Below are 23,780 nucleotides of genomic sequence, written 5' to 3'. Positions count from 1 at the left end.
GGTCGATGATAAATGTCATGAATGAACATTTATTAGAACGAAAAGGGGTCGATGATAAATGTCATGAATGAATATTTATTAGAACGAAAAGTAAGGGTTGGAAATGTTCGGGACGGAGCGATTTTAGTCATTCCAGAATCACTTCCTAACACGATCTAAGACGACGAGAGGGAAGAAAGAAAGGACTGCAAGAACCTTGCAATAAACTTGCAGAGTAGGAGTTAAGATATCCAACATCATCACAAAAATTACAGGACCCAAAATAAGATGGTTAGAAAGATGGGGTGAGACCAAAATTACATAATTCCCATTCTAATCTACAATAAGTAAACATGTTCCTCCTCCTCCCTCTGGTGTTGTTTTTCCCATCCCCATTGCAAAAGACAGCCAAAATGGAAACAGAAGCTAAGAAAACACACATGGGGGTGGTGGATTGGTATTTTCATGTTTTTATCAATGGAACAGACTCATTAGCAGGCTATTGAAGATGCTAAAGGAGTTACCAGCACAGCGGTTTTCCCAGCCATTGGTTGGACGTTGCTCGCTGCGTTCTCGAGTTGCTCCCATACCTGCTTCCGTTTGTTTGCTGCTGATGTTTCCTTTGCTTCTTGCTCCTTGAAGTGTGCGTGGCAGGATACGAAGAGGTCGTCGTCCATCTCCATGAATATCTTTCTAACGTTGTGGGTTAGGTTCACTACTGCTTGGTTCCAATGGCTCTGTGCATTCCTCTCTAAGGCGGGTAGTACGATGGGCAATATCACGTGTCGGTTGTGCGCGATCAAGTTCACGATGTGGTCGTTGTTCCACAAGAAAAGGGATCTTTCAGCTACCTGAAAAGGACAGCAAGTTGATGATCTAACATTATCAGCAACAATGATGTTGAAAGAAGACTAAACTTTAAGGTGAAAGATGAACCCACTGAATGAGACAACTAAACCAAACCCAACCAAACCAAAATGTTTATGTCAAGCAACGGGTTATCTCTAATCATAACTGTAAAAGCTCAAGCCTACCGCTAGCGGATATTATCCGCTTTGGTCCTTTACGTGTCTACTAGGGAGAGGTTTCCACACTCTCATAAGAAATGTTTCATTCCCCTCTCCAACCGAGGTGGAATCTCACAATCCATCCCCTTTGGGGAGCCAGCGTCCTCGCTGGCACACCACTCGGTTTCTGGCTTTGATACCACTGTAACAGTCCAAACCCACCGCTAGCAGATATTGTCCGCTTTGGACCGTTACGTATCACCCTCACGGTTTCAAAACACGTTTGTTAGGGAGAAGTTTCCACGCCCTTATAAGGAATGTTTCGTTCCCCTCTCCAACCGAGGTGGAATCTCACAATAACGTAGTGATATGTGATAATGCCAATGGAAAGTGATCGAACTTTTGCGACATATCCCGGATTATAGATATGGTTAGGGAGATTACTACCTGAAAGTGGCAACTGTTGATGCAGCATCCTACTCGCCAGAACAAAGGAACCATAACTTTCTGAAATTCCACCATATTAACAGCTTCCAAAATCTCCTCTAACTCACCCAGAAACATCACCTCTTTCTGACTGTTCGTTATAGGCCAGTATTTCAACAGTCCTTTAACCACGACGCTCGCTAGCTTCGGTTCCTTCTCGACAAACTGCGTAATGCAGTACGAAAGTTGTTGAAAGTAGGCACCTACAGATTTCGGTTTATGCAGAGGAATCAAAACCCTCCATAAGAAGATCTTGTGTTCCTCTTTAAGAGGTAAAGCAAACCCGCTGATTATACTACCGAATATCTCCAGCAACTCAGCAATGCCATTGTGTCGTTCGGTCTCGGATACGAACCGATAAATTATATTGTTGATAGACTTCCGAATGAACGGCCGATGAACCATGAACTTCCCATATACCCTATGCAGAATCGTCTTTAAACATTCCCTTTCTCTAGGATCCTCCGAATCAAACAACTCCAAAAGTTTCAAGATAAACGAATGGTCCATATACTTCTTAGCAACCTTAGCATCAACACATGAAGAATGTATAAACTTAAGCAGCAAATCATAGACAAGCTGCAAATGAGGCCAAGCAGGATCAAACGTGGGCTCATCGTCATCATTTTCACCACCACCACCACCACCACCACCGATCATATTAGCCCGATAATTCGGTGGAAAAACTCTAAACAAATTAACAGCACACATTTTACATAACGCATGAATCGCAGGCTCGTTGAATTTCAAAGTCCCAGCTCCAACAAAATCCACTAATTCAATCAACGTTTGTCTTTTAACACCTTTTTCAATGGAATTCTTACTGGGATCCGTAAAATCAAAGGTAACACAACAAAGGCTCAGTTTACTCACAAAGAGATTCGTTTTCTCAGACGAAGGCACATCTTTGAAAGGCACCAAAGGCTCGATTCCAGCCACGAGACTCGCAGGGAACACCGCGGAAGAAGTTTTCTTAGTAGCATTGGACCGGCCAGAGGCAGAAGCTCCACCGTTCGATCTAGAGAACCCAGTGCCAGAAGCGGATGTAGAACTACTTCTCGGACTTGAACGTTGCGACGAAGACCGAGGCGTCCTCGGTGTATCGGACGAGTCTGACGATTTCCGAGGAAGCTTACTGAGGATCTGCTTCAGCATTGTGAAGAATCGATTCGAGAGAAAATGTGGAAAGATCAGAGCCAGAAGTGAAATTTAATCCTCAGCCATGATTTTAAGCGAATCGAAAGCAAATTCAAGACGAACAACGTAGAGATTGCAGAAAACATTGACGAAATGTCAGATCCACACGAATCCTGTCAAGCCAAGTTCTCCCAAGGAAGAACATGGGATGATGATAAGTTGAAATCAACGTTCAGGAAGGCAACAAACACACAACAGAGACATTACAGAGCAGAAAACAAAAGCATAAACAGAAGAACAAGAAGAAGAAGAAGAAGAAGAAGAAGAAGAAGAAGAAGAAGATTTAGGGTTTGATGAACGCAGAAAAAGCAAATCAAAGAGCGATGATTGAAGAATCAAGAACAGTTGCAAGAGTTGGATGAAGAGAGAGAGAGAAAGAAAGAGAGGGAATTGAGGGAGAATAACAATGAAGAGAGGAAGGTCTATAATGGCGGAGAAGGAAGAAGAAAAGAAGGGAGCTCCTCTGGTTTTCAGACGCACAAAAATTAGCTAATCTCTTCTATCTCCATCAAAATAATGGAGCCATTCACCTCTCTCTGCTTTTCATTTTTCTCCCTTATTTATTTATTTATTTATTTATTTATTGCTTTATGGGAATGGGAGTCATAAATTACAAAATAACCATTTTTTTATTAAAAAAAATTAAAAAACGTTAATTTTACATATTATTATTATTATTTTGTAATCCATTAGTCTACAAATTTTCATTACATTTTTTAGCCTTAATTTAATTAAAATATTATATTATTAATTATAAGATTAATTTTTTTTATATAAATTTACTATGAATTTATGAAAAAAAAAATACTGTTTTAGTTACTTTTTAAATATTTATAATTAAATTAGATATTATGAAAATTAGTAGACCAAAATAGATATTTAAAAAAAAATAAAAAATTAATCTACTCTACATAAATCAAATTAATTTAAACTTTTAATTTTTTATATACATATTTTAAATTTGTTTATTAATTTAAAATAAATTACGAAATTTATTGCAATTGGTACATTATTTCAAGTTTTTTGTTTTTTAATCCACGGTCTAAACGACACCGTTTTAATTATGGGCCTAATTTTATCGTAAAGGGCCCAAAATTGGGCCTTATTCCAAGCCCACATACGACAGGCCATGCTAATTGGGCTGGCTAGCAACTAGACCCATTTGACTTAACTAGCCCAAAAAGTGTATATTTATATATTATTAATAACTCAAATTTTGTGTTTGTTGGACCCGTAACTCGACCAATCCGAATAAACTTCTCAACCCAACCTTCTATTTTTAAGTCGGATCGGGTTGGATCGTTAAAAGAATATTACTTATCAACCATATATAGACGTTAAAATATATGAATAATGTACTATTTTTCGTTATTTAAGATATTTACCACATGTATTTTATAAATACAACAAATGTGACGTATGAAAATTAAAAACTGAAATTATCGTTCATTATTGGACCATTAAAAACTTTATAATAACTTTTTAAATCATTACTTCATAATTATTTGTTTAACTTTCAAAGGTATATGTAAATATTAATTTTAAAATATAGATTCAACTAAGACGTATATTTTATTAATTAAGATATTAGAAACTTAATTAATAATTTTAAAAATTAATTAATTATTTATTTATTTATTTTTTTTTCTGATTCCGAAATAAATAAATAAATAATGATTTATAAATTAAAAAAGAAAAAGAAGTAAAAGATTCTCAGGCGAAGGTAAGCACAAGCAATGGAGGTCTAAAGCTGACTCTATCCTTCCCTCCCCAATAAAGCAATTTCACCGATTCACTTCAATTCTTCAAACGCCGTCGTTTCTGTACTCCTCGGAATCCTCTCTACCCTCCGCTCCGCCCGCTTCCGTCGGCGCTGACTCAGTCCGGTGAGGTCTCCGTCTCAGGTCGGAGTTGGCCTTTTCTTTTCCTTTTTGTTCAAATTCACGAAATGCTTTGTGTGTTTGTATCTTTGAATGTAGAGGTTGGTGGAAATGGCTTCTTGTCTTCACCGTCTAGGTCTAGGGTTTGAATTGATGATTATTTTGGGCGGTCGGTGGTCTTCGGCGGGTCATTTTAATTTGTAAGAAGTCAGTCAACGTTGTGGAGTTAGGGATTTTGATCTGTGTACTTTGGGATAATCAATTTGTAGTTCGGTTCTACGTGGATTTTGCTTTTGTATTTTGTTCGAAACAATGGTTGGAGTTGTGCACTTAGTCTTTGTTTATTTGGTTCATTTGATTCATTTGATTCTGAGAAACTGATGGAAATTTTGAGAGTTCGGTGTTCGTTTGTTTAACCATATTTCTTTCTTCTGATATTTTGTGTTAGACCTTTAGTTTGTTATTATTATTTATTGTTAAACAAAAGCTGTCGAGATCTTTCATCAACGACGCAAGTAATGCAACTATTTAGAAATGTCATATTGCTTGGAAGAGAGGTCTCCTTCATCTCTGTTTTGTGATTTCTTTCCTTTGTTTCTTCTTCTGCTCTTGCTTTCTTTGTGCCGTGGTGGTCGTGGCATGGAGGAGCTTATATCTGTGAAAAACCATAGCTATCCGTGCTCGATATCGTCGGGTGAAACTGTTATTTACTTATCACATGTAAATCTTTATTTGACTTTCCATTTGTTGTTGGCCTCTTAACCTTAATTTGGAAGTTTAGATACTAGTTGTGTATGGTGTGTCAGAGGAATTTAGTTACTAGTTGATTGAATTCGAGATCTTTCGTCAGTATGATAGTTCATGTTTGTTTGAGAAGTATGGCTAAACTCCTGGTGGTTATTTACTTCTTTAATATAATTATTCGTGTTTTTTCAGATCGGAAGCTTTGTGAATTGACAGAATTGTATCAAGGGGCTGCAGCAACATCAGTTTAAGTTATCTGTAAGTGATATACTTACCTATGAGATTTTTTTTTTTTTTTGGGTCTAATTTTACATGTCTCTACTGCATGTGTTCAACAATGGTTAGTGAAATGTTTTGTTCATTAGTCTCTGAAATTTTACTTTTCTATTTGAATCAGTTAAAGAATGCTATATTGTTATATTTGATCTAATTAGCCAGATTGAAGCCTTTTTTAATAAAAAATGAAAAAAGGATACGGGAGATTGTAGTAAGTTATAAACTATAAAATGTCTTGTTCCATTTCTTTGTTGTTTTGCCCCTTGGAAGGTCAAATAATGTTTGAGCCAAATTAAGCAACCTTATCATTTTGGGCAAAAAATGTCATGCTTGAGAAAAAGGTCAACGTTTTGTGGTGGTTGCCAAATTGGGTTTCTGATTACGCATTGACCGATATATCAAATTGGTGTTAAATCTTGAGCAGTTGATAATCAGAAGTGACCTGTGGTGGGCCAAACACGGCAGCCTTGTTCTAGAGTTCTATGCTTTCGTTGTCCTTTATTGTGTTATTGGACTTAGATGGATGTTCCCTCGGTGGAACTAAATTGTGAAAGCGAAGAAGACTCTTACCCTTTATTAATGGCCCAGCCAGAAAACATCAGCAGCAGTGAGCATATCATTAACATAACTGGTACTGGTGATTCTGCTCCCTCTAGTTTGCCCCATGGTAGGAATTCAAATGGCTTAAATTCATCACAGCCTGAAGATAGACCTTCAAGTAGTACACGAGTTCCTTCGTCTCAACCTTCAATTTCTACTACTGGATCAAATTCTAGAAATTCTTCATTCATAAGAAGAGGAGATTCGCGACGTCGTAGAAGTCCATTAAATTCTGGCTTATGGATATCTATTGAATTGCTACTCACTATGAGCCAGATTATTGCAGCTATTATAGTATTATCATTGTCAAAGAATGAAAAACCTCGTGCACCTTTGTTTGCATGGATTGTGGGATATGCATCTGGGTGTGGTGCGACACTTCCTCTTCTCTATTGGCGTTATCGACACCGTAATCAGGCTTCAGAACAAGATTCTCTTCAACCTAGTCAGAATTCTAATCGCATTAATGTTCCTGCTGGGCCATTCTCTGTTTCAGTTTCTAGGGCATCAGAAGGCGAAGAACTTCATCATCCTGCCCCATCCCCCAGAGGCAGTGTAGGGTCAGGATTACTGACAGCAAGGTATTGGTTTTTTAATGCTTGTACCAGTATAAAATTTAATAATTGGACTTGATTGGTAGATAAATTAATTTCTGCTATCTTGTGGCATTACTTTTAGATGTATCGGTATTTGGTTTTTCAGTTCACAAGATTAGTTCATTGATTTATACTTGCTGATAGCTATTTCTACGCTTATTGGTTTTGAAATCATGAAAGCTGAGTTGGGAGGGAGAATCTATTCGCACACCTTTTATCTTCTTTTTCATTCCCATACTTAAATTTTCGAACTATGCAAGAGATCCTAATTCCCTACATTTTTACATCTTATTGAAGCTGTTCAACTTACCTCATAAGGGCATGTCAGTCTCAGTTGGCAGGTTGCCATTTTCACTGGATCACAGATTCATCATCACGCGTTTATTTTATTCCTTTCTCTTGGACTTAGTGACGATATGTATGCCATATTGCCATGACCTTGACCTAGATTGATTAAATATCAAATGTCTATGATAATGACGGCCAAGGGTGTGGCAGTCTCTTGCTTGCCATAGCTACTCAATTCCCTGTTTCTTTATCTTTTCATGAGGCATTTTTTCCCTTCTTTTCTCCAGAAGTTGAGCAATAATTGCCCTTACAGTTGGGACTTGTGGTAATTTTGACTGCAGGGTAAAAGTTTTGGTTGAATATTTTAAGATGGGCCTGGATTGCTTCTTTGCTATTTGGTTTGTAGTTGGTAACGTTTGGATCTTTGGAGGGCATTCATCAGCCTCTGAGGCTCCTAATTTGTACAGGTCCGTGTTCTTACACCATATGCATATGTAGACGATGCATACGATTGTTTCTAGAATGGATTTATTAATTTCTTCCTCTTTACTTGCAGGCTATGTATAGTGTTTCTTACCTTTAGCTGTATTGGTTATGCCATGCCCTTCATTCTATGTGTAACCATATGCTGTTGCCTACCTTGTATAATTTCCATCCTTGGCTTTAGAGAGGACTTGACACAGACCCGAGGAGCCACAACAGAATCGATTAATGCATTGCCAACTTATAAGTTTAAGCTGAAGAAAAGTAGAAGTGGAGATGATAGAGAAAACAACTCCGGGGCTGGTGAAGGAGGAGGAGGGGTTGTGGCTGCTGGAACTGAAAAGGAGCGAGCGATTTCAGGAGAAGATGCTGTAAGTACCATACAACCTGTTTTGTTAGTCATTGTTTCTTTTCTCTTTTTCTCTATTTTTTATCTGTTATAAATTTCTTCTCTTTTAGCTTGTCTTCCTCTCTTGAACATCTCTCTAAAAACTATCTCTCATGGCCTTTTTTCCCCTCCCAAACGTATCCTTCTCGCCCTAACCGTTTTGCCTTACATTTCTTCCTAAATTTTTTCCCTCTAAGATGTCTAACTTTTTTTAAAAAACGGAAAACAAAAAAAGGTTACTGAGCATATTTTGCTATTTTTTTTTCAAAAACGTTACTAAAAAGAACGGACATTAACGATTGGGTTGTATTCTGATCGTTTTTCTTGTCTGTCTGCAAGCCTTAATGTAATCTTAGTTTCTTTTTTATTCATAGAGTGTGTTTAGAATTATTTCTTGGACCAATGATTTTACGTGAAACACATTTGTTATAAGCACTTTTGACTAACTAACTACACAAAAGTCTCATTCCTTAAGTTTATTTACTCTATCTGCATGGCGTCTGCTGCATAATTAGTTGCTGATAAATCAGCTGTCAGTTGTAGATTATGCAGAACTTACCTGGCTGAAAGGCCTCTGATATTTCTCTTGTGAAAAGGGTTTAATCTGCTACAAGGGAAATCTCACTTCATGCAACTCGTGAAATGGATTACTAGTTGATATGGAAATTATATGACGAAAGTTCGTCGAGACGTTTTCTCCAGTGGTCAAACTCAAAAAAATTCCATACAAGTCATTCTGTCAGTTGCAGCTAACAGATCTGGGTCACTGCATCAGCTCGATGTCAAAAAGGTCTTTCTTCATGGACACCTACACGAATTGGTTTCTATTCATCCTCCGAAACTCTCAGGGGGAGGAAGGGAAAGTTTGAAGGTGAAAAAAAGGCGAGATATGGTCTCATATATATCCCTCCTCAGCTCCTCGGGCGTGGTTCGAGATATGAAGTTTGGTTATGACGAAGATGGTTTCATCTTGATTTGTTNGTTCATCTTGATTTGTTTTTTATCGATCACTTTCACCTATAAAAAGTTGTATTGACCACCTGCCTAGATATACTTTTCCATTTCATGATGTTTCCCTCGAGTGTTTTGATGAGAGCCTAGTTCTGATGCATTCATTAAATATGAAAATTAAGCTAATGCTAATTGTTTTAAAAATTATGCGCAGGTCTGTTGCATCTGCTTGGCGAAGTATGCTAACAATGATGAACTGAGAGAGTTGCCATGTTCTCACTTTTTCCACAAGGAATGTGTAGATAAATGGTTGAAGATCAACGCCCTGTGCCCGCTTTGCAAAAACGAGGTCGGTGAGAGTATCGTTGGCTCTCTTGAGGGGACAAATAGACAACAACAGGGTGATTAGAGAGGGCAGCAGCTTGACTACAGTGCCATGTTTTACATGCAAGTTCTCTGGATGGATGGGTTCTGCAAGAATCTGAAAGTTAGACTGATACAAGTGTAGTATGTTCAAGCTCATCCTTTCTTCAGCTGTTACAGGTACGTTCCTTCGACAGGCTCCTCTTGTAGTAAATCCGACCACTGTCAATATATAGGCGGTTATATGGTGCACGTCGGACGTTCTGAGTGAGTCATGATCGTTGTGAAATTGCTTGTTTCTGTAGGAACTGAAAATTGCAGATGTTGCAAGGTTTATACTTGTATAATCACACACTCCATGCTCTTGTATTGGCCCCTCTTCAATTTTGTGGCATAATTGCTATGATAATGAATAATTAGTAGAGCATACTGTGTGAGGATAGTATAATATATATACANATATATATATATATATATATATATATATATATATATATATGTTTGCATTTTGCAAGTTCATTCATTCCCCTTGAGTTCAACAATTATTAGATGTTCTGNAATTAGTAGAGCATACTGTGTGAGGATAGTATAATATATATACATATATATATGTTTGCAAGTTCATTCATTCCGCTTGAATTCAACAATTATTAGATGTTCCGGATAGATTGAGCTCGTGCTAATTACCGTTGAACTATGTTCACTTTGAAATGAGAAAAATCAACTAAAAACGCCTACCCATGGATAGTAATATCTGATCCCGATAGTATTTTTATTTTCAATTCAATCTCGTATGTAATTCCCATCAATTTTGATTACCCTTTCAAGATGGAAGCAGCCACCATGGATACCTCTCAACCTTGTTGATTTAACTGGTCGTCCTCTCATGGCCGTCTGGTTAGGAGAAAATTTGCAGAGCCCTTGTGCATTCAAGGACTAATCGACTTGGCCGAACCGTTGCCATGCGCNCAACCTTGTTGATTTAACTGGTCGTCCTCTCATGGCCGTCTGATTAGGAGAAAATTTGCAGAGCCCTTGTGCATTCGTGGACTAATCGACTTGGCCGAACCGTTGCCATGCGCAGCTATAGGAATCAATCATCGACAGGTTCCAAGCATCGTTGGTTTAATTTGCAACCCATCAACCAGTGATCAACATAAATGGCATTGTGCTGAGTTTGTTCAATCCCTGGATTCACCAAATATTTGTCTCAATGAANGTTTAATTTGCAACCCATCAACCAGTGATCAACATAAATGGCGTTGTGCTGAGTTTGTTCAATCCCTGGATTCACCAAATATTTGTCTCAATGAATAAAAATGTTAATTGGGCAACCATATAGAAAAGAGTTGGAGTCAAGTAGCAGAAAAATAAGATACTCTCATAATGAACTGGGAAAGTAATAGAAAGCAGCCAAAATATGCAGAAAAAAAAAACAAATGATGAGTAGTAAACGGTTTATAACAATCGAAACGGGACGAAGGGCAATGACACAAAATGCACGACGCAGTGGAAAAAATATGGGTACGTATATTTCCAGACAAACCCGTTACATTAAGACACACATAATAAACACATGGGTTATTTATTTCTAACAGAGATCCTGTGAGAAAAAGACATCACAAATCCTGGCAGTAACTACAGTCGTCTGCAGCAGCTCTCGAAGTTTTTTAAAGAAAAAGTTTCATAAAAAGGGAACAAATTCATATCTTTATCTCCAGTCTAAGACAACCAAAACTAACGCTCGATAAACGTAGCTTAATTCGAGCTCAGATATCATCTTTTCTACCCTCGTAGTCACTNTTCATATCTTTATCTCCAGTCTAAGACAACCAAAACTAACGCACGATAAACGTAGCTTAATTCGAGCTCAGATATCATCTTTTTAATATCGACAACAGCAGAGTACATAGCTAACTTCGCCCAAGACTCGAAGAAGATGCTAAGATGCAAATTACCTCAACAAAATTTTGCTGGCTTCTGAATTGAGACTTACAAAGAAGATATAAGATGAGAGAAACAGGGCCTAAAATTTTATCTGATCTTAAGCAATGCATTATGGAGATTTATGACACAAACAAGATATTTTAATGAAATCTCCATACCAGGAAAAACAGGGCAAGCTTCATGGAAAAGGTCCGTCGACACTGCTCGTCGCATTTCATGATGTTGGTGCACGGGATGAGAATGTGGTCAATAGCTCGTTCTTCACACATATAGCCATTCACAAGCCCTCGAATTCTATTTCGAACAAATTTTCCCATGCTATATAAACCATGATTCAGAACCAATGAAAGTTCCTTCTTTAGAACTCAAATAATTGAATTGTGCCATTACGCCGTCACCATCCCGTGACAAGTCATATCCCGATGCTTATTTTTATGGATAACGGTCTTCAACGATCTATTGCACGTTTCCATAGATGGAGTAAGTCCATTCCCTAGAGTTCGACCCCTAGTAAAGAGAGCAGTAGAAATGTTACCTTCTTGACAAAGTCCACTAATGTTGGAACCATATATAAAAAGATCAGGATTCAATCTCTGCTTGTACATATCCTGAATAAGACGTTCCACCAGATCGATATCACGCTTTCTTAAAAAGGAACGTAGAAGAATATTATATGTTTTTCGGTCAAGCGATAACCCAGCTTTTTGTATACGCTCAAATATCTGGTATGCCTTACTAGTAAATCCATTTCTGCAAAGCTTGTCTAGGAAGATATTGAAAGTGACACTCGAGGGAACGGGGCCGTTACACATCATGTATTCCAATAATCTCCAACATTCTGAATATCGTCCCACTGTAGACAAATATCGAACCAAACAAGTCAAGCTTCTTACATCTGGCTCAACACCTCTACATTCCATGTATTGCAAAACCCTCTGAATTAGAACTAAATCCCCAAGTTCGCATGCAGCGGAGAGAACCGTATTGAATGAAACGACATCAGGGCCGCTCTCAGGCCACTCGAAGCATTCTAATAGCTTCAAAGCATGCTGAATNCCAGATCGATATCACGCTTTCTTAAAAAGGAACGTAGAAGAATATTATATGTTTTTCGGTCAAGCGATAACCCAGCTTTTTGTATACGCTCAAATATCTGGTATGCCTTACTAGTAAATCCATTTCTGCAAAGCTTGTCTAGGAAGATATTGAAAGTGACACTCGAGGGAACGGGGCCGTTACACATCATGTATTCCAATAATCTCCAACATTCTGAATATCGTCCCACTGTAGACAAATATCGAACCAAACAAGTCAAGCTTCTTACATCTGGCTCAACACCTCTACATTCCATGTATTGCAAAACCCTCTGAATTAGAACTAAATCCCCAAGTTCGCATGCAGCGGAGAGAACCGTATTGAATGAAACGACATCAGGGCCGCTCTCAGGCCACTCGAAGCATTCTAATAGCTTCAAAGCATGTTGAGTTTCATTGTCTCTACAAAAGCCCCTTAAAACTGTATTATACGACACAGTAGTTGGAACAATACCTCCTTTCGTCATACTTTTCAACAGAGAAAAGGCTTCTCTTGATCTATTATTTCGACACAAGCAATGAAAGTATATATTGTACACAACAACGTCAACAGTACAGTTTCTCGTGAACACTTTACGCAATAACTCATAAGCAATTTCGGTCTTTCCTACCCTCATAATCCCTCCAGCCAAAGCAGCATATGTATACGGATCGGGAGAGAAACCTCTACGATGAATCAACTGTAAAAGCTCAACAACATCGCACGTTCTATCATAAAGGCAAAGTGCACGGATAATTATATTATAAGTTACCAAATCTGGATCACAACCCTCAATTTCCATGGATTTCAAGATTTCAAATGCTTCAACAATCCTCCCATCATCACAAAGAAACTTAATAATAACCGTGTAAGTAACGACGTTCGGCTTACATCCATCACTTCTCATTTGATCTAAGAAACTATAAAGATCAACCCACAAACATTCCCTTCCAAATCCATAAAGCAAAGCAGTATATGAACATACATTATGAGCTATGCCATTCTTTTTCATCATATAAAACAACTGCAAAGCTAGAGAACTGTTGCCACACTTACACAATGCCCAAAGAACAGGATTAAACACATATGCTTGAAAATTAAGATTTTTAGATATCAGTTTAGCACAAAACCTGTATGCCTCTTCCAACATCCTGGCTTTACAAAGCATACAAATAAACATAGCCACAGTGGGTTCAGTAGGCAAATGATCTAATCTCAACATGAACTTGAATATCCAAATAGAATCCACTAAATTACCTGATTTCATCGAACTTTTAAGCAATTTGGACAAGGATGTGAAAGATGGATTCATCCCACTTTTGGTCATCTCTTCTGCAAAGAAATATGCATCTCTCAGGTAACCTAATGACAGAAATCCATTAAGAAGTATGTTGAAAGTTGTTCTGTTTGGGGATGGCCCCAGATTCTTCATTCCGATATAGACCTGAACCAATTGTTCTACCGAAACATTTCCAGAACTCAAATATCTATGAAACAACGCGTTGTAATCATATACAGAGGGCTTCCCGGCAACATTTTTCATGAAATTCAGAGTCTCTAAAGCTTCAGGAAGATCACCAGAAGCCGCATAGTTCTGCATTCGTGACTGCAAATCGAGGTATTTCCAACTGTGAGTATTGCTGTCTTCGATGATGTTTATACTGCTAAGAGCACAGGAAGTGGAATAATTCACCGAAGAGCAAAATTTCCGGGTAAGTCGGTGAGGATAATTAAGGGCGGGAATTGAAGCAAAACGCATGGCAGGTTAAGAATGGGAGTTGGGCTTTGAACTCCAATGGCGGCGAGAGGGGAGGAGGAACGGATGCAGGGGCGAAGCATTCGGGTTTTTAGGGGCAAAAGCCCTCTCCTTCATTAAAATTGCTCAAAATCGAAGCTTATATAGTGGTTTTCACGGTTCGGTTTTAGAAAGGAATTGAAGGTGAAACGAAAACTGAACCGAACCGAACCGTGAAGATAGTGAAACCCAGGGTTTGAGGGTTTGGTTGGCGGAAGGATTGCGGGCGGCGGTTCGGACAAGCGGAAAAGAAGAAGCCGCCGGCGAAAGAGAGGACGGTGCGACTGCGAAGCAGAAAAGAGAGAGACGGCGGGCGGCTGCGCGGCGGTCGGTGGCAGAGAGGGTGGGGAGTAGGGAGGTGAGGCTAGATAGAGATTTTCTGGGGGGAGAAATTAACTTCGCGGCTATATTCCCAAGTTTAGTTGTCGTCTTTAAACGGAAAAAAAAAATGTTTAAATAACTAAAAAAAATTGATTTAAAAATTAAAATCTAGCTTATAATATGAAAATTGCTGTAAAAACAAAATAATTATCAAATACTCAATTTTCACTGTAATTTTTAAATACATTTACCCTAAAATGGAAATAACAAGGTAATTTTTTTAAATCTTTCATTCAATTTCCAATAATTTACTTATTAATTTAAAAAATCTTTAAAATCTCAAAAGTGGATTCCCCCATTGCACAAACATAACTCTACATAAACAAAAAAATATTCAAAAACACAATTTTTTTAAAAAACAAATAGTCAAATTTGCCAATTCCCAATTTCAACCATTAAAATCTAAAATTTTCCTAAGACTTTAATTCGTGGAGTTCAATAAACCCGACCAATTTAAATCGATCATAGTTATGTCAAATGAGTATCTTAAGATCAAAATTAAACGAAGACACAATCCAATAATTACCGTGAATTTTGTACGAATCAAATTTAAGTTTAAAATTTCTCTATGATCCATATGAATTGTGCATCTCATTGCTCTCTTCAAGTCCAAAAATCATCGATAGTTACATAAAATTATGAAAATGATGCTTCAAAACTTTGTCCATAGAACATAAGTGAAGAAGGTTTAAAACCATTAAGCTATTACGAGTCAATCTTTTGAAGTAGAATTTAAAACCGAATTTATTTAGTCAATTGGACGTAAGAAACTTCATGAACATGGAGACTATAATGACTTGATAATTACCTCAATAACTAGAAGTCCTTTGTGGATGGAGAGAATCCCTTGCAAGAGTCTAAAGGTTGCAATTCATTACCTTGTTTAGCTTCTACATTGGTCCTTTCTTCTACTTCCACTTGATTATCCAAACACTACGCTCAGAAGCAGTAAAGGACAACTATGAAGTGTAATGATCAACCAAAAGTTATAATATTCACTTCCAAGTGAGATGCTCATACCATGGATTCTATCTTTTACGTACCTTCCATTTAAACCATTTGTCGTCCTTGTTAAAATCCTCCCATGAATAAGAGGACGAGATCTATAATGGCCGATCTTCAATCTGTTGTAAGATGAGTTGTTGAGCGATGCATTCTCCAAATTAGATGACGGAGAAGGCATAGACACATTCCTTCTCGACATGAACCTGAAAATTTACAGCTTATACGATATATGGAGACAGAAATTGTCAAGTATAAATTAACGAGGAAAAAAGGGTTTACCGATTGCTATGGCAATCGTCACGATGTTATCGACTCCTCTTACAATTCACAAACTGACACATTATCGACATTATACTGTACCAGAATCCAGATAATCCGTCTGAAAAGTATAAAATGGGGGTGGCTAAGGGTAGTATATGAAAGAATACGAAAGGCTACTAATAATAGACAACAAAAAACATTTTCTTCTTTTCTCTTGAGTTTTCCAATTACATCTCTTTTCAGCGACTATGCCACAAAGAATAGGAAAACCATAAGGAAGAATATTAGTACAAAGAAAATTTTGATCATCAACCACCTATTTGAAGATATGTTGTTTAGATACTTGAGCAAAGCTCCCTGTGCCCCCTCGACGTTTGCCAGAGAATCGTCCATATTCTCGTCAATCCTGCAATGACCAACCGATATTAACTTTTGAACTGCAATCTAATTGGAGACTTATGAAATACAAAAAATGTAATTAGCCTGAAACTATATATCGTGGAAATACATATCATTTGTGCTAACCGGATAGTTTGGAGAAATATGATTGGTGTGATATTGTGGGGTATTAAATTAGAACCCTAAAGAAATTTTGAGGGTTAGTTTAGTCTCATAGCAATTATTATTCTTTTGGCATACAAGTCTATAGGAGAGTTTCTTGTAACTCTAGTAGCTAAGAGGGATATTCCCTCTTACTCTCCTCTTCCCACTTCTCCACATTCAAAATATTAAAAAAAAAAAAAAAAAAAAAAAAANAAAAAAAAAAAAAAAAAAAAAAAAAAAAAAAAAAAAAAAAAAAAAAAAAAAAAAAAAAAAAAAAAAAAAGAACGACAACAGAGGACATCGAATGAAAAAGATAAGTTTGGGAAATGGTGAATGTAACTGACTAAATGTTGTCTTTACATAAGTGAATTTAGTCTAAGTTAGGCCAATAAGAGGTTATCTTAGCCAGTTACTAAGATGCACTAAACCAGCAAATTATCAAATCAGTCATCAAATAAATAACAAGTTATCAAGACTCACCTGCTCTACTCCAGTTTTAACAATCACAGAAAAATGAACAATAAGTAGCAAGAATATCCAAAATATTCGTCTTATTTCACCAGATTGAAAAATAGAAGTAACCACTTCCTTTGAATGATTCTGTTCCTCCACTTTTATTACTAAGCACAAGTGTTGTAATATCTTATAGCTAGGCTGCTCTCTTTCATATATTTTATTGATTTTTTTTTTTTTTTTCTTCAAAAACTGATAATATAGATGGGAGATCTTGTTTGACTTCTCTTTTTAGGCTTAGGGATTCCTCATCCACAAAGCACATATGTTGTTCTTTGGTTTGATTCCCCGTGTCCGTTATATCTCTCATTTCTTATAAAAGAAAACGTGCACACGTACATACATACACACATGCATAACAAAAACTGCAAATTTTGACCATAGCAATTTAATAACTGAAGTGAAATCCAACTAGCCAAATTTTTATTAGAAGGCAGGCTTGGGGAACCCCCTTTAAAAACATCATCAGATGAAACCAACTTTCATGGAAATCTCGCTGACTACATGACTGAATCTTATATTACTGATAAAATAAATGGTAAAAAGACCCAATACATTTAGAAGCTTTGGCAGGTAAACTTATCCAGTTTTAATAAAGGCGATATTTAGACCCATTCGTCTTGTGTAGCACATCAAACTCTTACAGAGTTGAGATCAATTTGCATTTTATGGATACCAAAACCATACAGATAATTTCAATATATGACCCAAGTTTCATGCTCTGTTTGTAACATAAATGTAATCATTTAATCAGCAATTCTGAAATAGGTGCATGAGGGTAGAACCTGATTGCAATCTCTCCTTGTTCAGAAACCAGAGTTGCCAGCTGGTTGAAGATATTGCTCAATTCATGAATAGTGGATTCTACATTTTGAAGAGCTTCAGCTCTGCTCTGCATGTAAGTATCTTGTAATGGAACCATCTGTTGCTGTTGCTGTTGCTGTTGCTGCTGTAACAATGGTTGACTCTCCCCATCTACCTGCTTCCTGTACAATTACAAGCAACATAATTTCTTATTTTANTATCTTGTAATGGAACCATCTGTTGCTGTTGCTGTTGCTGTTGCTGTTGCTGCTGTAACAATGGTTGACTCTCCCCATCTACCTGCTTCCTGTACAATACAAGCAACATAATTTCTTATTTCANGCAACATAATTTCTTATTTTACCACAAAATAAATGTTTAATTAAGTTTGACAGGAAATAGAAACAGCAAGACCAAAGAAAGGGATTTCAAGCAAAGAAGAAAAAATAGGACACAACTATGAAGTTGAGAACTTTTCTTAATATAGGAGCTACATGTGAACTTTCGTTGGAAACACATGCAACACAAGAGAAGGCATCAACAAAATAAAGGCAAATTACGAATATTCCTCCAATTGGCAATAATAACGAATTGAAGAAGCCTTGCCTGGCCAATATTAATTTCCANAAACACATGCAACACAAGAGAAGGCATCAACAAAATAAAGGCAAATTACGAATATTCCTCCAATTGGCAATAATAACGAATTGAAGAAGCCTTGCCTGGCCAATAATAATTTCTAAGTCTATTACCGATCCAAAGAAAATGAATAAAATAAGGCAGTTCAGAAAAGGTTATTTTATAAAGTACAGCAATTTTCATAAATGCCAATGATAAAAGAATTCTGGGATTCAATGTTATTGCCCTGATAATATAAGAGGCTTCATACATCAAATGGTTGAGTTTATCCTTTAAAAGATAAAGCTAACATTTGGTGAATTATAACGACTAGGACCCAGAGTTGAACATTAAGTGATAGGCTGCACCAACCATTTTACTTATCAACATACTATATAGCCAAGGAAGNGTGATAGGCTGCACCAACCATTTTACTTATCAACATACTATAGCCAAGGAGGNATCAACATACTATATAGCCAAGGAAGTTTCAAGAGCTTCCCAGGCCTACTTCACACAAGGCACAAGAGAAGGTCCAGAAAAGCAAAACCAAAAAGATGCCCTCCCTACAAANCCAGGCCTACTTCACACAAGGCACAAGAGAAGGTCCAGAAAATAAAAACCAAAAAGATGCCCTCCCCTACAAAGCGACTGACCCCTATAAGCCTCCACCTACAGGGCCCCTCGTATAACTAACAAAACCTGTAAGCCCCACCCAAACACACCCTCTCACATGGTTCCCCTTCACACACATAAGTTCATACACTAGTAATTTCAGCCCTATCATATAGTACATGAGCCAATTCAGTGGTAGTTCATTTGTATACCAGCAGGTTCAGGACGGTGCCTTTGCAAGCACCATAAACCACAAGATTATATTTTAAAGATATCCCTCTGTCATCTAAAACTAGTCAGTTGAGAATATGCCTTGCATAAATTAGAAAGTTCGTGAAATATATCACCCATAACAATTTTAAAAAATTCTCACCCGGGAGATGTTTTGGAAAAAGATGTAGATGGCTTGGCCCACGGAGGAGGGGGTGCGCTTGAGGCACCAGCAGTGGACCTGGAAGCTAAAGGGCGTTGGCGCATAAAAGGATTTGTAGATTCCTTTGAAGCAGTAGAAGAAAATAGTTGTCTTCTATTCTCATGAACCTTCAAATTCTTCATTAAACCAACATATAATGTAAGCATTTTAAAAAAATGTTGGAATAGGCTATCAATGAGAGAGAAAAGCCAATTCAAGAAAAAACAAAGCAGTGTAACATTTGGGCTTACTTCTGTTCGCATAGTTAGAACTTCTTTAAATTCTTTAGTTGTGCTCATAAGGCGATTCTTAAGATCATCCACCACAGTGGTTGAATGACTAGTAGTATCGCTGGACATGTTTCCATTTTCATGTCTAGAGTTGCAGTGAAGCTGAAGATCTACAACTGCAGAGTTCAATGTTGTAATGTCCTGCTTAATAAGTGCAGTTAGCTCCTGAATTTCCATTGTTGGGTCATCAAAAACTGAAGTCCTCTTTGCCACTGGAAATCATGATGTGAACATCAAAATTCAATCAAACAAATTGGAAAGTTTCGCTGTTAATCNTTTGCCACTGGAAATCATGATGTGAACATCAAAATTCAATCAGACAAATTGGAAAGTTTCGCTGTTATGCTCCATGCATTATCTTTAAGAAAAATTATTTTCATTGGCAACATTAGGCACTCTCTTCCTCCACATGCATTAAGCTCAATTTCGTAACTGACAATAAAACCAACCCATGCAAAACAGAGAAATGTTTCCTCCCTAGTTCTCCCTTGCATTCCGCAGGCCTAAATAAAATCAGCTGCCTAAATTTAAGGTCTCAAAAAGTTGCAATTTACGAAGGGATTGAATCACAGATGCAGTNATCAGCTGCCTAAATTTAAGGTCTCAAAAAGTTGCAATTTACAAAGGGATTGAATCACAGATGCAGGTTTTTCAGAGTTGAAGAATATGTTTGGATAATTAAATGGACTCTCAAGGAAAATGTTCAATGCCTAATTGAATCGTATGAACCATCCCACATGTTACCCACTCAAACATCTTACTAAGGCACAATGCATACCAAAATCTGCCAACTTCTTTCTAAACAAGGCCCTCAAATTAAGGAAATTTATCAATGAGTCAACATGACATGCTTAAATCACCATAAATACTGAAAATGGTGTCTGCAGTGAACTACATACTTCAAGACGGCACAGCTGCACTGCACTGCAGATTACTTTCAATTCAACTACTTACATTTTGCCAACTTTGAGAGTTTCTGAGATGTCTGGTGTATCCCTAACCCAATCCTGGAAGCCCTCTTATTAAATTCTGACTGCAGAGCCACAGCAGAACGCTGCTCTTCTGATTTTAAACCAACACTTGGTCCTGTTGTTCCAGTGCCAGATGAGAAAGACTTCTTTAGCCTTTCTGCTATGTTCTGGAATTCATGCGTCCGATCTCTAAATGATTGCGCTGTTTTGACAGCCATCTTCAACTCGGTAAGCTCAAACTCTACAAAAATATCATGAAAACCATTCGCATAATTAATGGACTTTCATTATCGAATAATGAGACTATCATCGGCTAAAGCTACCGTGGAACTAAAATAAAACTCAGCTAGATAATTTCCGTTGCCATGAAATTGTTTTGATCTTCATAATGTTAATCCATATTAATTGAAAAAAAAAATCAGATCGCGTCATTTAATAAACGGATAGAATTCAAAATTTCATCGAAAGAGTGAAAACATCCGAGTAAACAGAATTCAACGCGATACATCCTTATGCCAATTAGTCTAGAGGAATGTCGATACAAAGCAATCCAAGAATTCGAATCACAATACGCCAAGAAATACCAGGACACCGTCAATTACAAGTATCTAAACCAAACATTTCTACCTTAGACCTAAAGTTGCAAACATACAACGAAAAAGACAGTAGAACGAAAAATGTAATTACCTCCACAGACGCGAGATACGAATCTCTCAAGCCTCAAAGAGAAACTCTAGCAAAAAGAAACGGTAGAATGCGCCAATTTCAGAGAGAAATGGAAGTAAAACCCTAGATCTGGATCAAAATCGCCATTCACCCGAATCGGCCAGAAACGCGTTCAATATCCCGGCGACGCACTTAATCCGAAAAATAAGAATCAAATTACAGATCAAAAAGAGGGAGTAATCGATGAAGTTCGATCATTGATTGAAATTGAAGCCGAAGGCGATCAGATTGTGGAAAGAAGAAACAAATATGGCGGTAACGGACCGAGTTAAGTAAGCTGATGAAAAGAGGTGCTGAACAGAAAAATAGAGGAAATTACCCGATCAACGAGTAAAAAGTATTTTTTTTAATAAATAAATAATTATGTAATTGTATTTAGGAGTGTACATTCAAACACAGACCACTCATACAATAGGTTGAGTTGGGTTGGATTAGCATTTTGAATAAGGTTAGGTTCATTTTTTCTGAATCCGAACTCGACTCGATTTCGAGTTCGTGAGACAAAATCTTTGAATTGACCGAGCTAAATAAAAATATATAAAGTATATTAAAAAAAAATTTGTATAGCCGAGTTCGGGTTCGTGAGACAAAATATTTGAGCAAAATAAAAATATATAAAGTATATTAAGAATTTTTTTTTTTAATAATTATGGATTGATTTGTGTTTATTTGTGAATTTTTAATATATTTTATGTCTCCGAATAATTATAAAATACTTGAGCCAAATAAAATTATATAAAGTATATTAAGAATTTTTTTTTTAATAATTATGGATTGATTTGTGTTTATTTGTGAATTTTTAATATATTTTATGTCTCTGAATAATTATAAATGGTGGGTAAATAAAATCAAAAAACAAATTTGACAACCAATCCAGAAATAGAGGGTTGGGTTAGGTTGTGAAAAGTTTTGTGTTGGGTTACCAATCCAACCAATCCCGAACTAGTTCGGGTTGGGTTAAAAAAATCTTCAACCCAACCCGACCATGTATATTAGTAATTTTGGAATTATATATTAAAATTAAGTAAATTTTTATTTTAAACTATTTACCCTCATAGTTCATTACAAAATATATTTTATTATTAGCGTTTAAATTTTAATTTTAGTTCTATTAGTGAATGTTTATAATTTTTGTAGCTTCAAATAATGAATTATTAATCTATANTTTTTTTTAATAAATAAATAATTATGTAATTGTATTTAGGAGTGTACATTCAAACACAGACCACTCATACAATAGGTTGAGTTGGGTTGGATTAGCATTTTGAATAAGGTTAGGTTCATTTTTTCTGAATCCGAACTCGACTCGATTTCGAGTTCGTGAGACAAAATCTTTGAATTGACCGAGCTAAATAAAAATATATAAAGTATATTAAAAAAAAATTTGTATAGCCGAGTTCGGGTTCGTGAGACAAAATATTTGAGCAAAATAAAAATATATAAAGTATATTAAGAATTTTTTTTTTTAATAATTATGGATTGATTTGTGTTTATTTGTGAATTTTTAATATATTTTATGTCTCCGAATAATTATAAAATACTTGAGCCAAATAAAATTATATAAAGTATATTAAGAATTTTTTTTTTAATAATTATGGATTGATTTGTGTTTATTTGTGAATTTTTAATATATTTTATGTCTCTGAATAATTATAAATGGTGGGTAAATAAAATCAAAAAACAAATTTGACAACCAATCCAGAAATAGAGGGTTGGGTTAGGTTGTGAAAAGTTTTGTGTTGGGTTACCAATCCAACCAATCCCGAACTAGTTCGGGTTGGGTTAAAAAAATCTTCAACCCAACCCGACCATGTATATTAGTAATTTTGGAATTATATATTAAAATTAAGTAAATTTTTATTTTAAACTATTTACCCTCATAGTTCATTACAAAATATATTTTATTATTAGCGTTTAAATTTTAATTTTAGTTCTATTAGTGAATGTTTATAATTTTTGTAGCTTCAAATAATGAATTATTAATCTATAAAAATAATTATTATTATTTCTTAAGCATGACTAAACTTTTTCAATTCAATATTTAAATAATTTATTAAATCTTTTCCTATTTAGGCTTATTTTATTTAATATTTACAACCACTCATTGTGTTGATTTTTTTTGGTGATATGAGAATAATATTATAGGAGAAAAAGAATAAAATTAATAAAATAATTTTTTTTTTTTTTTTTTTTATATATATATAAGGGTATTTTGAGAGAGTGGGGAATAAATTATCAGAGCACTAATACTTTGGCCAAATTGGTANGATTTGTGTTTATTTGTGAATTTTTAATATATTTTATGTCTCCGAATAATTATAAAATACTTGAGCCAAATAAAATTATATAAAGTATATTAAGAATTTTTTTTTTAATAATTATGGATTGATTTGTGTTTATTTGTGAATTTTTAATATATTTTATGTCTCTGAATAATTATAAATGGTGGGTAAATAAAATCAAAAAACAAATTTGACAACCAATCCAGAAATAGAGGGTTGGGTTAGGTTGTGAAAAGTTTTGTGTTGGGTTACCAATCCAACCAATCCCGAACTAGTTCGGGTTGGGTTAAAAAAATCTTCAACCC

The 23,780-nt window shown here is 36.1% G+C and overlaps 4 protein-coding genes across 6 annotated transcripts; 1 reads left to right on the top strand and 3 right to left on the bottom strand.

Annotated features, from left to right (window-relative positions):
- Nucleotides 1-95: 95 nt before the first annotated feature.
- Nucleotides 96-3,215, bottom strand: LOC111798919 (serine/threonine protein phosphatase 2A 57 kDa regulatory subunit B' kappa isoform-like). The gene is made up of 2 exons (XM_023682269.1): nucleotides 1,434-3,215; nucleotides 96-830 (listed from the first exon to the last, which is right to left on the bottom strand). Exons 1-2 carry the CDS (start codon nucleotides 2,625-2,627, stop codon nucleotides 471-473), a joined length of 1,554 nt encoding a protein of 517 aa, XP_023538037.1. The 5' UTR covers nucleotides 2,628-3,215; the 3' UTR covers nucleotides 96-470.
- A 1,164-nt stretch (nucleotides 3,216-4,379) lies between these two features.
- On the top strand, nucleotides 4,380-9,665 carry LOC111798258 (E3 ubiquitin-protein ligase At1g63170-like). 2 transcript variants are annotated; one of them, XM_023681292.1, is made up of 6 exons: nucleotides 4,380-4,555; nucleotides 5,486-5,551; nucleotides 5,994-6,750; nucleotides 7,395-7,520; nucleotides 7,610-7,907; nucleotides 9,090-9,665. In XM_023681292.1, exons 3-6 carry the CDS (start codon nucleotides 6,089-6,091, stop codon nucleotides 9,282-9,284), a joined length of 1,281 nt encoding a protein of 426 aa, XP_023537060.1. In that variant the 5' UTR covers nucleotides 4,380-4,555; nucleotides 5,486-5,551; nucleotides 5,994-6,088; the 3' UTR covers nucleotides 9,285-9,665. The 2 variants fall into 2 exon arrangements, with proteins under 2 accessions (XP_023537060.1, XP_023537061.1); XM_023681293.1 differs by having other exon boundaries at nucleotides 4,380-4,573.
- Nucleotides 9,666-9,848: 183 nt separating this feature from the next.
- On the bottom strand, nucleotides 9,849-14,472 carry LOC111798257 (pentatricopeptide repeat-containing protein At1g09900-like). The gene is made up of 4 exons (XM_023681291.1): nucleotides 12,246-14,472; nucleotides 11,344-11,814; nucleotides 10,212-10,426; nucleotides 9,849-10,097 (listed from the first exon to the last, which is right to left on the bottom strand). Exons 1-2 carry the CDS (start codon nucleotides 14,016-14,018, stop codon nucleotides 11,572-11,574), a joined length of 2,016 nt encoding a protein of 671 aa, XP_023537059.1. The 5' UTR covers nucleotides 14,019-14,472; the 3' UTR covers nucleotides 9,849-10,097; nucleotides 10,212-10,426; nucleotides 11,344-11,571.
- Nucleotides 14,473-15,696: 1,224 nt separating this feature from the next.
- Nucleotides 15,697-21,498, bottom strand: LOC111798259 (syntaxin-32-like). Of its 2 annotated transcripts, XM_023681294.1 has the most exons (7): nucleotides 21,155-21,498; nucleotides 20,451-20,708; nucleotides 19,458-19,708; nucleotides 19,168-19,343; nucleotides 17,796-17,868; nucleotides 17,543-17,676; nucleotides 15,697-16,107 (listed from the first exon to the last, which is right to left on the bottom strand). In XM_023681294.1, exons 2-7 carry the CDS (start codon nucleotides 20,683-20,685, stop codon nucleotides 15,948-15,950), a joined length of 1,029 nt encoding a protein of 342 aa, XP_023537062.1. In that variant the 5' UTR covers nucleotides 20,686-20,708; nucleotides 21,155-21,498; the 3' UTR covers nucleotides 15,697-15,947. The 2 variants fall into 2 exon arrangements, with proteins under 2 accessions (XP_023537062.1, XP_023537063.1); XM_023681295.1 differs by lacking the exon at nucleotides 17,796-17,868 and having other exon boundaries at nucleotides 15,765-16,107; nucleotides 17,543-17,743.
- Nucleotides 21,499-23,780: the final 2,282 nt, after the last annotated feature.

Source organism: Cucurbita pepo, chromosome LG07, assembly GCF_002806865.2.
Source record: "Cucurbita pepo subsp. pepo cultivar mu-cu-16 chromosome LG07, ASM280686v2, whole genome shotgun sequence".
In the NCBI taxonomy this organism is placed as follows: domain Eukaryota; kingdom Viridiplantae; phylum Streptophyta; class Magnoliopsida; order Cucurbitales; family Cucurbitaceae; genus Cucurbita; species Cucurbita pepo.
Note: the sequence above shows the minus strand (reverse complement) of the source record. Positions and strands in the feature narration are given on the sequence as shown.

Coding starts and splice junctions, on each gene's coding strand:
- LOC111798258 (XM_023681292.1), top strand. CDS start 6,089: ATGGATGTTCCCTCGGTGGAACTAAATTGTGAAAGCGAAGAAGACTCT. Junction 7,521..7,609: donor GAGGCTCCTAATTTGTACAG/GTCCGTGTTCTT, acceptor CTTTACTTGCAG/GCTATGTATAGTGTTTCTTA. Junction 7,908..9,089: donor CGATTTCAGGAGAAGATGCT/GTAAGTACCATA, acceptor AATTATGCGCAG/GTCTGTTGCATCTGCTTGGC.
- LOC111798257 (XM_023681291.1), bottom strand. CDS start 14,018: ATGCGTTTTGCTTCAATTCCCGCCCTTAATTATCCTCACCGACTTACC.
- LOC111798919 (XM_023682269.1), bottom strand. CDS start 2,627: ATGCTGAAGCAGATCCTCAGTAAGCTTCCTCGGAAATCGTCAGACTCG. Junction 831..1,433: donor TCAACAGTTGCCACTTTCAG/GTAGTAATCTCC, acceptor TGTCCTTTTCAG/GTAGCTGAAAGATCCCTTTT.
- LOC111798259 (XM_023681294.1), bottom strand. CDS start 20,685: ATGGCTGTCAAAACAGCGCAATCATTTAGAGATCGGACGCATGAATTC. Junction 19,709..20,450: donor ACTCTCAAAGTTGGCAAAAT/GTAAGTAGTTGA, acceptor CATGATTTCCAG/TGGCAAAGAGGACTTCAGTT. Junction 16,108..17,542: donor CAAGGAGAGATTGCAATCAG/GTTCTACCCTCA, acceptor TGGTCATTGCAG/GATTGACGAGAATATGGACG.